General features: G+C 37.4%; 1 protein-coding gene across 3 annotated transcripts; it reads right to left on the bottom strand.

Annotated features, from left to right (window-relative positions):
- Positions 1-5,616: 5,616 nt before the first annotated feature.
- On the bottom strand, positions 5,617-17,078 carry LOC139138868 (uncharacterized). 3 transcript variants are annotated; one of them, XM_070707436.1, is made up of 8 exons: positions 16,939-17,078; positions 15,336-15,521; positions 14,380-14,778; positions 13,114-13,350; positions 12,544-12,684; positions 12,105-12,293; positions 11,275-11,559; positions 5,617-9,830 (listed from the first exon to the last, which is right to left on the bottom strand). In XM_070707436.1, the coding sequence occupies exons 2-8, from the start codon at positions 15,507-15,509 to the stop codon at positions 8,748-8,750; spliced, it is 2,508 nt and encodes an 835-aa protein (XP_070563537.1). In that variant the 5' UTR covers positions 15,510-15,521; positions 16,939-17,078; the 3' UTR covers positions 5,617-8,747. The 3 variants fall into 3 exon arrangements, with proteins under 3 accessions (XP_070563537.1, XP_070563538.1, XP_070563539.1); XM_070707437.1 differs by having other exon boundaries at positions 16,833-16,966; XM_070707438.1 differs by having other exon boundaries at positions 16,805-16,939.
- Positions 17,079-17,082: the final 4 nt, after the last annotated feature.

Genomic DNA, 17,082 nt, shown 5'->3' with positions numbered 1-17,082 from the left:
AAAAAATAAACATGTATTGCGCCGTTCTGCTCACAAGTGTTCAACATTACCTGTATTAGCATTTTGTAAAGTCATATTTCAAAGGCAAGATCTTTAAATGCATCGGTAATTTTTTTCAGATTTATTGGTCTAAAAGCCAACTTAGTTAATCCAACTCTGGCCAGGTCAATTGCTCCTGCTGAAGAGCACACAAAATGACAATCATGAGAGAGTAGGCAAATTGTGAATTCTGGCTAATTGACATATTGCACAGTGACCTACCAAAAATTTGTTTCAAAACTACAAGACATATATGGATTAGATGCTACTCAAAATTGACAATACTGGAAGGTTAAAATATTCCATCAAATAAATGTTTTAATCTCTGAAATTTTTGGTGTAATAATTGCAAATTTGGTTAAAAAATAAATAATTCCATTTGGTCACATATTTTTTCTTTTAGTCTTTACAGTTCAAAGTTTTACTTCTGTAAGTCATTTATAACAAGAATGTGAAAATTTAGAAAATCAAGCATGGTGACCCCATCTTTTTTCTCTAATATTTGATTATTCTCATATGCCAGAATTCAAAAATTTCTATGCTTTCTTCCATGTGTTGCTCTCTGGCCTGATCTTGTGTACAAGTACGTTTCACTGTTACGAGCGTCATTTGACCCAAACTCTTCTTCAACTACCATGTACATCAGAGTCAGAGCTATCTCTGTCACTGTTCAGGTATGCAGTGACAGTGACACTGCAGTAGCAGAGCATTAATGATAGTGACACTACCCATAGGCAGTAGCTGTACTAACTTTGATAATTTTGGCAATATTTTGTTCAGTTTTACAAATTTGTTCTAGTTCTACTCCCTACAGCCTGTTGAAATGTCTAGTATTCAGCTTGCTATCACAGCCTATGTATGTGTACCATGCATTTGTATCACTGACAACTGACTGTCAGTCTGGACTCCAATTAAATTATCACCAAATACATATTTATATTTATATATACAGGCTTTGTCGACAAACTAAGTATTGAGTGTTTTAGCATGCTGTAGGGAGATAGCAAGAAACTGTAGTTGTTATATTGCATGGAAATATTGCAGAAATCATTAACAGTTACAGCTTCTGCCCTGTTACTAGGCTTAAGTTTGTTTTTTTACGACAAATCACACGTTTAGATTTTTTTGAGATAAAAGTCATGAAAAGTGACAAAATGGTTCTAGATTTTGTTAAATTATTACTAACATTACAACATTTTGATGACATAAAAATGGTATTCATTTTTTATTGAATTACCTACAAAAACTTGGAATTGAAAAATGTAATACACAAAAGGGAACCAAAAATTTTCAAGTCCCCCCCTACAGGTAGAGCAAAATTTTCAAGTCCCCCCTCGAGATCTATTACCCCCAAAATTTTCGAATCCTCCCCTGAATTCCTCCAGCCCCCCTAACCATTTTTTGTGAACGCAGCCTAATCTATCGTTTGCTGGAGCTCTTTAGCTCCTCACCCTGAACTTCGTATTTTTCAGTCTATCTAGCAATATGAGAACCTAGACAATAAGATGTTGCCATCTCTTCGTGTGTGTATAGGCGCATGTACTTCATCAAATACAAGTAAATGTAACAATAGCTTCTGAGATAGGTTGAACAACAGTCAAATATAATACATTTATATTACCATGCCTTGTCCATTGCGTTTTAATGGTCGAGCTGAACCATGTGACAGCCCACAAATACACAGTAACGGTTTGTTTTCATGCCCGTGAATATGAATAATATCGTAAATACAGTAACTTTACGGCTAAAATGGAAATTGTGATTTGTACAAAAATCATAATCAACCACAAAATAAAATGGAGCATTTGTGGGCCAAGTTAAGACTTTTTTTTCAAAAAATCTCCGGATTTGCAAAATTTTTGGAGCGCGCGCACTGCTCACTGACAGGTTCTGGGGCCCCGTTGTCGTTCGCACGGGAAATTTTCGTAAATTTTGACGGTTTTTTCGGGGTTCGTTGTTAATATAATTGAAATAACAGACTCCGCACTGATCATTAACGTTTATTTATGGGCGCGGGCGAGAGGAAAGCCAAATAAACGGGCTTGGCAAGCCTCGCCCGTTAATTTTTTGCTTTCCTCTCGCCCTTGCCCATAAATAAACGTTAGGCCTAATGGTCAGCGCGTCGCCCGTTATTTCTGTAATAAGTGTGTATTTTATTTATTCTGTCAAATAAAACAATACATACACGACTGTAAAATACTTGTGGTATGCTGTACTCCATGTATGGATGTTTTGTTGAGCATTTTGTCGTGCACGCCTGTTGAATTCAAAGGGGGTGACTTGAAAATTTATTGAGTGTCAAATTCCATTTCAAATACCTTCTGTCACTTTCATTTCCTGCCATTCCAGTTTTCGGCGCGCCCTTCAACAAGCGTAATTCTTAGGGTATAACAATTTATTGATAATCTGAGCAGCCACCTTGAGGCACAAAAAATAAGATTGTCATGATTTCTACTTACCCAACCCCTTTGTTGTGCAAAACAGATCCTCTACAATGACTAAAAGTTCCAACTTAACCTTTCAATAACAATTTGGGGCAAATACGAAACACCATATCGGCTACAATTTGCCTTCCTTTGACAGGGGACTTCAAAATTATAGCAAGTCAGAAGGGGGGCCTTGAACACATCGTGAGTTTGTTGGGGAGGGGGGTATTTGAAAAAATCTGAGAACTTTTTTTTTAATCTCCAAACCCCTCCAGAGGTGTTTGTGAATGCAGCCTTAATAGTGTAGAGTCTGTGCTGTGAGTTTGTGCCAAGTTCCGACATGCTGATAGTGATACATAGACTATACTAGGGAATAGTCTATGTATCACAACATCGGAATGTAACATAAACTCACAGCATAAACTCTACACCAACAAAACTACTCAGTTCCCGTCGCGCCTGTCTGAATGACAAACTCTGTTGGATCATGGAGGTGGTAGCGTGATGTTCCGACGAAGAAAAAATTCATCACATCAAAGGCATACAGTAGTCCACACGTGGCAGTTATTGAGATGTCACATAATTGACTAAGGGAAGAAGTCTCTATTAAAATGCTAATCAAGTGTTTCTCAAGATGTGTGGTGAATTCCCTCCCCCCCCCCATCTAATAAAAATACCCCTTCAAACAATCACAAGCCACGCTACATATTGCCCTTCTGCAGTGAGGTTTTAGATTATGATATACAAAGAATATTCATAGTAGCATTCCAATTCATGATTACTGTCTGTATAAAGTTGACGTAATCCTCTATCTGTAGCCACAATAAAGTGATACAGGCTTCCTATCTGCAGAAGGATGTGATACAGCTGAAAGATTACCAACAACAAGAGTTTGCCTCCATATTCAGAGATTACAAAATTGTTTGAACTGAAATGAATGAAGTGTGAATGATTTGTGTAGACTTTAATTTATTCAACATTTACTGGAAACAGGAGTCATAGTCCCCCTCAATAAGTACTCAATTTCCCCCTAAATTTTCAATTCTTCCTTGTGAGAGAAACTTGGAGAAAACACTGCCAATCACTCCACAACTTCCTCACTACAGTTTATGGAAGATGATTGAAAGTTTCACTGCCAGGATCAACAAGAAGACACCTATGGTAATATCAATCTATAAAGATTCATCTAGTGATACTCAAAAGTTAAAAGTTAAAGCAAAATGTAATTCTTATTTTCAAATGCCATGTAAATGCTCTGTAGGAGTTGAATGGAAGAAATTACATCTATGAAGAACACAAAAACAGTTGGGTAATTTTTAAATGAAACATCATAAATTTGAGTTATTGGACATGGCAACATGATATCGCTTAGACTTGGAAAAATATTTATAATCCTTTCACCCATTTCCACATTCAGGGTTCCACCTCATCCTTGACAACAATGATATGGGGTGAAACCATTATGGTGAAAAGGGTTAAACAGTAAAAACAACACTGGAGTAAATTATGCATTCTGTGATTCAGATAATGCACATATTTCAAAAACATAATGTTGAATCAGATATCAGATATATAATTTTACTTATCATTTTTACAATATTACAGCTGATCCTCATGTCATTTTTGAAAATTGTGGGAGGATCATAAATTTTCAAGGACTTTCCAGGAGTGTATGAACCCTGTAAAACACACGACTTTATATATTCATAATCACAGCTTTGTAAGCTGTAACATTTAATCTATTTTGCAGTATTTTGTTCTGCCTTTAAAGTTTTTCGTGTTCTATTCCCATAAACCATGTTGAAATACCCTGTATTCAACTTGTCAGCACAGTTTGTCTGTGTGAAATGCCAAATACTATTGTCAACATGTGAATTTTAGTCCTGACTGGGATTCATTTGACGATGGTACAATAGCGCTAAATTTCATATATAGTATGTTGTGTTGATAAGGTTAATTAATACTTTGAACTTCAAAACTTTTAGAAGGTGAATAAGAAAACGCATTTGTTCTCTTTAACAGCAAATATGATCAACAAGTATAGTTACTTTAACAATCAGTTATGTAATTGACAAAAGTTACAAACAAGGCAAGTCTATCAACAAACTTGCCAAAAACCATGTTTCATTGAGTCAAACACTGATGTTGTGTCTCTCCATGCCCCTTGAACTTGTCTTCAGGCAGCAAACTTCGACTTGTCAGGATGTAAAACTAAAAAAAAATCCTACTGAACAAAAGAGCAGTCACTGAGCAGTAATTAGTAGGACCACCAAAAATACACTGTGACCAAGACCTTGGTCATGATTTCTGACAAACTCCATGCCTCAGTGGTCATTCACTGTTCTGCAGTATCACCCCAACCTCGCCTATGCACCTCCTCCTCTTCAACCCAAAGCAGACTACACTGTGAGTGACAGACATTGGGAGATGAAATCACTCACCATCAGTACATCAAAAATGATTTCACATTGTTTGTTGTTCAATCATGATAGTAATTAAATTACCACTTTCCTACGCTTCTCACACTTCACCATCACTGGGAAGTGGTGATAAAAGCAAACGTTCCTCTCCCTCTTCAAATATACAAGCCACAAAGAAACTACATATATACACACTAGTCATTAACCCTTTGAGTGCTGTAATGTTTTCCCCTAAAAACTTCAGTGCAACATTTTACCAATTTAATGAATTTTTCTGTTATTTTTTTTGATAATTTTGGACCAAATGGACATTACATTTCATTGGCGAGAGATTTTAATCAAAATTTTGGCAGAAATCTGCAAAAAAATTGACTTGGGTATATGTCATGACAGAAACAAAAATTGACTTTGGCGCTCAAAGGGTTAATACTTGAAAGTAAAAGGAACTCTTGCATCCCACATCAAAGTTTAAAGGTATACTGTCACCTGTTCCAATTTTGCCACAGTTACCATGGAAAGAGAAAATCTAACCAATCACAGATTTTAAGCAGGTGGCCGCTTTTTAAAAACAGCGCCTTCGCATGGGCATTTTGAATAACGAGGAACGCCCATTGACCATATATGGGCATATTTAGATTACAGGTAACTGTATACCTTTAAGACAAGACATCAAAAGTATTCTTACGCTGAAATATTGCTTTAAGCTTGGCATATATTGTAAACTTCATAAATTTTTGAAAATCGTAAAACTTATTTTATTATCATCTTTACTAAATAAAGCGTTATGTTTGACATAAATAATTTGTTTATACGCATACATAAAATTTTCACAATGTACATTGACACCCTCTATGCCCGTACTATATTTTTTAGACTTTGGGAATTGTCTGAATCGAGATCAGGAGCCAATAGAAACATTTTCTCCTGTTTTCATTTTACAACTATAGTTACCTGGCAATGAAAATTTCATTGAAATAAGACAGTAAAGTTTTAATTATTTGCATCACAAGTCACATTCAAACAACAGAATCTGTCATTGCCAACCCTTTCATTGCTACCTTTGATTTAACCCTATTGCTTACTGTAATGAAGTTGATATCCATAATCATATTTTTCTGGGGAGAGGGCGGTTCAAAGTTAAGGCTACAACAATTGATAATTGTATCTGATTACTGATAGTAAATGTTGAAAACTTTTTGAAGCTGCATGAGAAAAATGGCACTTCTGAGATTACGTTTGCTTTGGAATTTTCTATCTTCATTTTTGTGCCATTTTTTTCAAACACAGCAAGACCTACCCCATCAAACATATATGCTCATAATATTTAATTTCTTTATAGAACTATTGCAATTGCACAGATTTCTATAAAATAAGTAATTAATGTTGGCCAAGATATGTTATAATACCAATGGAATTCAAGATTATAATCAGACTTTAACACTATGCCTTCAGTTTAGCATATTGTTCTTTCTGCCGATCACCGGCACAAGCATATGACCTTTTCAAGTTAACTTGAACTCAACACCTCAAAAGCATAGATAACCACTAGTGCAGATTATGCTTTCCTACAGCATTTTAGAAGTGAGTTTTAAGGCTGACATTGTGAATAAATTCACCATGGAGTTGGTCCGTTTTTATGTGTGCAGTCATGTGTACAATCAAGGAACTATTCAGAATGACAGATTCAGTCATGTGAGGGCGCTCCAGCACTCTGCAACCTCCGACCCTACACCACACGGAGCACTGCAGCCACCTGAACACAGCTGAATCTTTCAGAGTGAGACATATTATAGTCTGAGATAAAATTACGCTGAATACAGCATCAGCAATGTGGTAGGCTGTAAACTAGAAGCGTTAATTTACTTTTTGTCATTTAGTTTTTTAATGATTTATCTGTGTAGAATTTTCATTTGATGACTTTGAAAAGCCAAAATCTCAAAAGCATTTTAAAATAGTACTCTCTCTATAATCTTTCTAATATCAAAGGCAAGTTGAAATTCAATTTCATTGAGCAATTCCAGATATTATGTTACTACAAGGCGAGTTAGTGAATGTTACATACAGAGTACACTAAACCTCTGTCCCCCATTTTAAAAGCTCATTTCAGTTTAGAAATCTTACTTCAAAATGGACAAAGTTGCTCTCGTGGAGCATTTTTTTGGTCATTTTTGTATCATTTTTAGAAGTTAATCATACTAAATGATCCATAAAACATGCTGAAAACATCAAATAAATGACAAAACAGATAAAGAAAGTGATGACATAATTTCTGATATTTGAATCAACACAGGCTACTGACCTAACATCTGCTATGACACCTGTAAAACCTCAACATACACTTTAGTGAAGGCTATCACGCATTGATGCTACTTGAACCCATGGGTGGTTTATCAAGCTATTTCAAATCTTTTTAACATAATAACTGCTAAACAGAGGTCCTTTTCCGTTTAAAAACAATTCGATTCAGAGGTAGGCATTCTGGACGTTCTCTCTGGAAATTTTACTACAGATTTTCTGGTTTATTGCCATATCACTCCCATGTGTAACTGGGAATTAATGAGTTTCTTGTCTTTTCATAAATAATGAAAACAAGGTTCTACGCTTTCAAGGCCCAGGAAAGAAAAGTGACAGAAAGAAAGAAAAAAATCTTGGGGATGTAAATTGAGGTTATAAACACTTTGAAAATTAAAGTTTTTAAACTGATACTATTACACAGCTGCTTTAAACTACACGTATGGCATTCTCTTTTATAATCAAAAATAAGAATCAAGGGTCACCATGATATTATGGGATAAGAGACCCCCCATTTCTTTAAATTACCCATATCTGAAGTTCAAAATGCCGCCATATATTCTTTATATTTACTCTATAGGAAAACAAAAAGTGTAAATCTTCACAAAAACAACATAGTGACAACTTTTGTTCCGACGACAGTTTTAGTGATGGGTAGAGAAACCATGTACGGTAGACATGCATAAAATTGAGGTTTGAAAATCCGTCTCTCAAGCATCTCATGCTCAAAGCACACACTTAGCAGTGTACACTAATGAATATTATCGGAGTATGCAAATCATACAATAATGACTCAACATATATATATTCATATACAACACTATATAGTCAGGTGCATTTTGAAAGAAGAAAGAAAACATAATTTGTCTCTTTTTGACAGAGAATTTAACAGCAAGGCTTACAGACCAAAAGGGGGGATTCTCTCCTGATCTGGAGACTTCCTAGAAATGTTACATGTATTTTGATACAGATATTCGATGATTTTTCTCTAAAATGAAAGAATTCTCCCGATCGGGAGACTGGTCGTTAATGTAAACAGTTTCAAAGTGTCAATGAATGAATGCCGGGACATGACTTTGACATTGAAGAGTACAAATGGAGTTGATCCACATTGCAGAAATAGAGTTTGCATGCAAGTGACTATTTGCTGTATGTCTTTTGTACAGAAGGTATCACTAAATGTGAAAATATGCAAAGAAAGCAATGGCGAATTTTGTTCAGAACGACAGTAAACTCATCCTCAAATTTAATAATGAACATACTGGTAAACTTTTCTAAATGCGAAAATCTCCATTAAATTATGCAGAATTATTCTATCTAAAGAAGTCTCCATATCGGGAGAAATTCTCCCGATCGGGAGGTAAATTTTTCCGCCAATCAGGAGAAAATCCCCTTTGGTCTACTGTGCCTTGCTGTTTAATGTAACTAAGGTAATGTTTTTTTATCACTTGTCATGCTTAATTCACTTGGTTGGTTAATCATGTGAGAAGAAGAATTAATGTTTTCTTCAAGATTAATCTTTTCTCCATTTAAATGTATCCATTGCTGAAATCAGTTTCGATTTTCACACTTAATCAAGACTGATGACACTAGCATCAACGATATTTTCTCCGTTCTCTGACTCTCCAGGAACACTTTCAGTTTCCATGCCCTCTTTGTTCAGGACAACAAACTCATCTTCTGATTGTTCACTCTCAGAGTCATTACCTCGGCTGTGGAATGACTCCAAGATTTCAACTTCCCGCATGGTGTCCATGATTCCTCTGGGAATGACCTCGGTTGACTCCGTCAGGACTGCTGAGTCAGGAAGCAAATCTGGACGAGGAGCACCTTCTCTTGTGGTTGTACCCTGCGTAGGTCTCTCTGTTTCATCTGTCACCATGGCAACTGCTCCTTCATTTCTGTCTTGGGCATCTGCCTGCTCACCCTCCGTTGGAACTTCTTCCACTCTGTCTTGAGAACTATGCTGCACTGCTGCTGCATCCCCGTCACCCTTGTCACTGCGATCTGTGCTTCTAAAAGTTCTTTCCTCTGATGTGGAGTCACTGCCTGGCTTTTCCGTATCTGTCTTGTTTGCTTTCATGTCGATGTCCTCAACACCAGTATGACCTGGCTGTTGTTGCCTGGCTGGGGATCTCTCAGCCGCCCCTTCTATGTTGTCCTGTACCACTGAGGGCGCTGTCTGACCAGTTGCAACACCACCTTCCCTGACACCAGTTGTCAGTTGTAAGTCTGATTCTGGAGCTAATCCATCCTCTACTTCTGCCTGGGGTCCCAGTATCTTGAAACTATCCTGTATGTCAACAGGTTCTTTGAAGATTACTCTCTTTTTGAGTCTAGTTGATCCAGTGTTTGCCTTCGCAGCTCCACTGCCCAGGGCTGCATCTGATGTGCCAGTTGGTGAACATTTCGTGTATGTTTCACGAATTTCTTTTAGGTCTTGTATTTCTGTAACTACTGACCTCTCATTATGATCTTCTTCTGCTTGTACTGGTCTCCTGACATCATCAAGCGGTGGCATCTCCAACATTAGAGGTTCCTGTTTCTCGGCTTGCTTTAGCATCAGCAGTTCTTGGTCTCGCTTTTCAGCTGTCTCCTCTAACTCCTCAATTTTCTTCACCAGTTCTTTATTCTGTGTTTCAATTTCCTGAATCTGTATTGAATGAGAAAATTTGAAAAAAAAAGACTGTTGAATAAAAATGAATTTCAGCATTGCTGACGCAAACTTTATTACAAGCCCTTTGATGATACCACCAATTACTCATTCCAATTACAATTCTTTAAAGTCTAATAAATTCTTTAAAGTCTGATAAATCACACTTGCACATTAGAAATCTTAACTTCAGAAATAACTTATATCATGTCTGTGTGTCAAGTACGCAAATTCATAGTTCTGATTGGCTGAGGACTCATGCTGGCTGTAGTAAAATAGTTCTAGTGCTAAAGCAGGCCCCTAAACCAATATAGACAGTTAATGCTGAAACAAAGAGCATTTCAATAGCAGGGAAATTGACATTGGCATTTAAAATAATTAAATAGCAATGTGTAAACGTTCTGAAATTTTACTTTTAGGACTGCCTTTTATGATAGAGCATTTAGTTAGGACTTTGCCATACTGGTGTTGTGACGTTATGTCGTCCCCATCATCTACTATACAACATTTTGAATAAGCTGGATGCTTTTTTAGGGTTTTCAGATTTTAATTGCAATCAGGTTTTTAATTCAGCTGGAAAGACATTATAACCAGAATAAATATGGGGAAATCTTAAAATCAGCTACATTTGCCAAAGATGAGATGCTGGCCGAAAAGACACGATCGACAGTGTATGTACCTTTGCCAAGTATTGCTCTCATCAACAGTGCTTGGTCTCAGGCGCTGTATTTCTGTTTGATGACGTGAAGGTTACTCAAATTTGATTCTCCTTCTACTTTTTGTGTGCTAAAATTTTGAAGAAAACAACTTTTAAAGGCTAGAAACACAAATGTTGATGTCATATTAAAGCAATAACCTCCGCAGCAGACAGGTACACACAAATGTTTTTGATATTAGACATAACACTTGTATCAATACCTTGATAAACTTCAATTTGCATAATTTAATTTGCATAATTTATTATCATTGCCCCTCAATCAGAACCAAATCCCCAAAATTTTTCAAGGAAAGGGGGATACCCCCCCCCCTCCCCCTTATGAACCTGGGGAAAGCACTGGGTTTTAGGACATAGCACTGGGTTTTAGTACATACCTTGTGAGTTCAACTGATTTCAAGTTGAAGATAATACTTGATAATACTTAATAAACATGCACACTGCCTTCTGCAAGACACATTTTATATGACATACACTGTCTGTTCAATGTCTATGGGCAGCCTAAATGTTGGTGTTAGATTTAGAACTATCAAATGTACATAAAATCACAAGATTTTGACCTTGAATTTTGTGTTTGAGACATCTTAGAATCAACAGGTGCTTTCGCTGATACCTAACACCGTGAAAAAGGAGGTACGTTTGCTTTCCAATATGTTATGTGTAACTCTACCAAAGGGAATGAAAGTAGGAATGCGTATTAATATCTTCCATGCAAATGCTTAATCTAACCTTTTTCTTTTGCTGTTTTGCGTTTTCAATGCTTCTCTGTTCACTCTTTGTCAGCCTTCTGGTCTGCTGTCTTGGTGCTTCGATGCCTCCGTACAGCGGGAACTTGATGTTGTAGCCACACAGCATGATTAGAACCAAAATGATGACAATTACCAGGATCAGAGTCGCAATTGGCCAGACGTGTACAGGCAGATCCTTGTAAAACGAGTTGAAGAACTTGCCCATTGCTTCCCCGAGGTGCTCCAATGGTTTAAATACAAACTTGCTGAAGGTGACTACCAGGGCCTGTGAGGGATAGACATGATATTGTCAGTGGCACATATTATTTCCCCAGTTCTCCTTTCAACCCTTTCACCCCAGTTCCCTGTATACAGGTCCAACTTTACCATAGAAAACAATGGATTTGGGACAAACCATGGTGGTGAAAGGGTTAAGGAAAAGCACTGGAATTATACACAGGGACATTTTGAAGGATGTTGCTTTGCTCACTGTCACAGTAGAACAAAGGGTTTGCACGTGTTAGTGCAAAAATCTCACACCTGCACCTGTTCACAGTAGAATGCACCTAACTGATGCTATTCTCTGAAAATGCATTTTTCAACTAGGCTGTCAATTCAAAACTTATGCAGTTACGTGCAGTTATGCAGAGGGCTATCATGCAAAACTATTATTGGCAATAAAGAGATGTCTGTTGGACAAGTGCAACAGCAGACTGACTGACTAAGGCAAACGTTTTTGTTGTAACTTGCTTTCGCAGCTTTTGCTCACCCTGGGAAGGGATTGCGAGGAAGGGAGGTGTAGGAAAAAAAAATGTTGGACCGATACACAACCTGGGTAGGTGGTACTTCCAAAACTGGGTCCACCATCAGGGCTTCATGATACTGGGCACACTGGTCCCCGGAGAATGTAAATGTGGAGTAGAACCACGCTGCAATTCCGCTGTAGACTGTGGAACCCCCTGGCTGGCACTCTGCCGGAATGTCATTCAGTCCTACGCTGTATTTCTTAACAACAGCAAGCTGAAAGAAAGACAGGTTGAAAATTGAAGTGCAGAACACATTAGGGAGTTAAAAACTGGTGACTGTCTGTATTACCGTAGCCCCTAGAGCAAAAACAGGATTGTTCTTCTCTAGGGTCTATTGTATTACACATACTTTCACCTGCAAAGATTGGTTTTGAAATCTCAAAAAACATAAATAGAAGTGGCAATTCCAAGGAATAATTCCTCAGTTTTGTCCTGGCCTGACTTGGGTCTGTGTATCACTATACCTTGTACATGTGCAGCCAATTCCATGGAATACTGATGACAAACAAGAAAAAGAAACCCCTGGTGATTAGCTTCCACCAAGAAATTCTGGACATGACTTCAGACGAGACCATAATCAACACAAAGGTGAGCACTCCCAGACCCTGTTAAAAGAGATGAAGAAATTTTCAGCCTGAATCTCAGATATATTTAAATATATTTATATGTAATATTTCCTATTGCAATGTCGACCGTTCCATTGTGTATAGCTAGTCCCTATCTTGGATTCATTTGATACAATAGTACACAATATAGTTTAGAAGCCTGGTAAAACTGAGTGAAAACCGAGTGTCACCCTTTGAAAGGTGTACGTGCAATAAACGATATAATACTATGCACTAAAATTCAATATGCTTTTTGTTTTGTATTATGAGGGAATTTGATAAATTTACAGAAGCCGTTTCTCCTGAAGGAAATAATTGAAAAAACACAGACTGACAATTCAATGAAAAGACAGGGCTGGCATGACTAAACGGAATGCGTCTGATTTAGCAAAGTGCAACGACGTCGACTATTGAAATCAGATGACTTACGAACAGAGAAGTCATGACAATTGTATTGTAGTCCGTTCCAAACAAGTCTTCCAGCCAGATTTTCCAATTGCTGATGGGCTTGTCGCTTGTATCTACACGTTTCACCATACCAATCAACACATGATGGGCATCGTATATATTGCCAGAATCCGAGTGAATGAACTCATCAAGAGTGCTCCAGTCAGTTTGGGTCAGTTGCACCTGATATTCAAACTGCAAGTGTTCATCACCTCCTTTCTGTATAAAAGGAAAATTAAACATGAGGTTGAAGTTCAAAGTTAACCTGTAATAAAAAATAAGTGCACCAGTCGATATCTCAAGATTTTACAACTAATTGGAAATCATTGATCCATATTGATTATCTAACATTTACTTCAACCCTTTTACCACAATGGTTTGGCCCAAACCCAGTTTCATCAATGGTGAGCATGGACCCGTTTACAGGACATGGGGTGAACAGGTTAAAGGTCAAGTTCACAATGGTAAGCACTTCAATGTGACTTGGCATGTTTCACATCATATATATTCTTAGTTCATAAAATCAAAATTCATTGATCACATAAAACAGGAACAGACCAAACAACTTTGTCATTGAAAATGTTTGCATTATACTGGCATTTTTCAGTCACGATCACATATTCACACATCACTATTCATTCCCACACAAGATAATCTAAAGGCACCTATAAGCAAAACAAACAACGTACCAGAATTCAAAACTGAATATCTTTTCACATACTGCCATTTTTCATAAGAGCCCACTTTAAAAAATTTGATTTGAACTGACGACAATGTCATGTAATTTTCATTACCAAGTGCAAGTAAAGGGAGGGGGAAATCAGAATTGCACAGGTACAACTTGCTAGTTTACAATGTATTTCATGCATGATATTCTACATGCATCACATCAACATAGCTGCAACGTTGAAATTTACAGCATACATAATAACAAACATATTGTAACTTTCACCAATGTACCTTGGACACAGTATTGACATTGGTCGCATGGGTCCCATATGACTGAGAGCAATTCCAACAACCCCCTCCTCTCCCTTTAACAAACAAATGGCACACAACTGATGACACACAAATATCTGACCGCATCAAAGTCCAGATCAAGCATTTACTGGAACATCTCAAAAATCCCAGGTTTTGAAAAAAAAAATTGTTTAACTGTGTTTTCTTCAGTTTCGGTTGATTTCTTTAGTTCAATTTGGACAGAAAAATGAAGAAATGCTGGATTTTTACAAAAAAAATGTTACTTACCTTTGCTGACATTTGATTTAAAATTGATCTCACAAACTGCTTAAAGTATGGTGCTTCACATTGAGCTTTTTTGTCATTAGATTTTCCCTTCTCTTTTCCAACATCGTCTTTTGTACTTGGACAACTCCTTTCACATTTGCACTCCTTGGTCTTCTCCAAATGCAGTTCCTGATTGCACCGTTTGATTTCCGATTCAAAGCCGTCTCTCTCACCGATGCATTTTGTCAGTTCCTTTCCAACATTACGTGTGTCTTTTTTATCAGGGCAACTTGGCTCACAGTTGCACTCTTTTGTCTTTACTGATCCCAGTTTTTTAGTGCACTCTTTGACTTCGGATTCAAATCTGTCTCTCTCACCGGTGCATTTTGTCAGTCTCTCTTCAAACTTCTCACAATCTTTCTGTGAATGCAATGACAATCTTGATGTCTTTCATTCATTGGCCCTTCTACAGTATCAGATCATACAACTGTACAAAGCAGCTTCTCACAAATGCTTGAACAACACAAAAGCTGTCATTTTTACTGATATTTTTGTGCAAAAGGTATGGGATGAGTATAATGCCGTAGGTCCCTATTTTGCATTCACACTCCTAGGAGTTGTAATAAACCTAGACATTTCAATGGTGACTGGGTCATTGCACAGATATTGTTTTCCATCAGTCACTTATTTGTTCTGGCCTGCATCACAACGAGCAAGATGTTCATATTATTTAATATTTTGCAGAGGCACAACTGGCAAAGATTAATGTAATTATGAGAAGATGTCAATTTCATTGTCACCTTAGCTACTTGGGAGACACCTCAAAGTATTTACTTCAGTAAATTGTAATGTAAGGAAACCAAATTACAGCAATCAAGCTCTCAACATAACAAACAACTTCAGATATTGGATTGTGTTTGACTCATCTGTTAGAGTTGTGCATCCCGCTCAACAATGATTTAACTCACAGTATTTACCTCTTTTGCTGTATTTCTCATGGTCTTTGTGTTTGAATCATAGTTCATCATGTCCCCTGGGTCGACCCATCCATCTTTGTTTGTGTATTTAAATTCAGGCTCCGAACTGGAGCCTGTCAAACCACACAGAGAGCAGCCTATGATCAACACCAATACCAAGGGTCTCATATCCATCTTCTCAGAACTCTAGAATATACACATTAATTTTGGAACAAATGTTAAAATTGCAAATGCTATGCGTACATGTTATATTTGTTTCTCAGAGTTTATAATTTGCTTGCAATACCAAATAATTTGTGTTTTTTCATTCATGTTTTGTACAACGAATGACTGTAGCATATATATGATTGCTGTGACAGTTGTTTCATACTATGACATCATTGGGATTAAAAATTTTGCATTTGTGATCTACCAAATACTTCTTCAGTCCTGTAAATGTGTCAAGGAAAAAAAACATACTAAAAGGCATTGTACATATAATGGCTAGCCTGAATTTATTAATGTCATGTTGTATGCAATGTTTTGATGCAATGGTATTTGTTGAATCATGTCACATCCAAAAGTGTATGAGCGGGTAGTAGTACAGCAATTTTCCCGAGTCATACTCCATGGGTATATTGTCTGATTAATACTTCCCATCTTAATTATAAACCACCAAAGATAGAAGATTGTAAACCTACATTTGCTGCAATTCTCAAGGGAGGGGAGGGGTTGGAGGTCATATTTTCTTGCATTTTCAGTGGGGGAGGGGTCAAGAGAAGTTTTTTCAGACGGGGAGGTTTCTGTACAAAGATGATGGATCTCTGAGTGTCGTATCCTCCCCTGGCCAATTAAAATCATGTGGACCCTCAAGGTGTCCTCTCCACTTTGGTGGGGGGGGGTACTCCACAGATCAATTCAATTGATAGGAATCTTTTGAAATACAGTGTCCAATTTGACGACAATGAATATACTTCATCATAAGTTGATTTGCATTCTAAAACAATGCTGATCAATATGCTTTGCATATATGAATACATTTATTTAGAAATTGAGCATGTCCCTGTGGTGAAACATCTCTCCCCCATTCCTGACAATTATTTCCCCCCCCCCCAATTGCCAAATAGGCAAGAGTTCCTTCAGCCCCCCCCCCCCCCGCCCTGGAAAGCGCGGACCTTTCCTTGGAAGAAACATATCAAATACAACTTTTTGAGGGGTTTAGAGTTAGGGTTAGTTTTAGGGTTAGCATACTTATAAGTGGTGTATATCCTACCTACGAAAAAAAGTTGTGGGTTTTCCGCCAAATACATCATGTCAGAGAAGGGGAACCCCCTGGATCCTTGAAAAATGCCAAGGCATATGCACCATTCCATGGTTTCATGATTTAATTGGCTTGCAAGAAAAGGCCTCAAAAGTTGGCTTTGAAATTAATTTACTATCAAAACGAACGCAATTGCTCTCTGGAATTTAGATTGCAATCTATTTCTTACCAATACCACGGAAAGCTTTAGTACGAACCAATGAAATGGTGCACAGTATTTGTCCTGTCAGCACAATGCTCTGACTTCATGTAAACCCTGAAAATGGCTTCGTCTTGAATTTGCAACACCATCCGAGGACCTACCGTGTAGATGGCTCACGTCACAGTACTGTCTGAGTGGATGACAAATTCGACACAGTCCCTCTATCACGAATTCAACTTCCGCGTTTGTTTCTCTGCTGTCTATACCTGTATGCAGATTTGAGCTTGACCTTTCACCCGAGTCAA

Source organism: Ptychodera flava, chromosome 8 (genome assembly GCF_041260155.1).
Source record: "Ptychodera flava strain L36383 chromosome 8, AS_Pfla_20210202, whole genome shotgun sequence".
NCBI lineage: Eukaryota > Metazoa > Hemichordata > Enteropneusta > Ptychoderidae > Ptychodera > Ptychodera flava.
This window is presented reverse-complemented; position numbering and strand designations above follow the sequence as displayed.

Excerpts from the sequence above, each read along its gene's own strand:
- LOC139138868 (XM_070707436.1), bottom strand. The coding sequence starts at position 15,509 with ATGGATATGAGACCCTTGGTATTGGTGTTGATCATAGGCTGCTCTCTG. Across the intron at positions 13,351-14,379 it reads TAAATCAAATGTCAGCAAAG|AAAGGAGGTGATGAACACTT; the intron begins GTAAGTAACATT and ends CCTTTTATACAG. Across the intron at positions 9,831-11,274 it reads CAAAACAGCAAAAGAAAAAG|ATTCAGGAAATTGAAACACA; the intron begins GTTAGATTAAGC and ends CATTCAATACAG.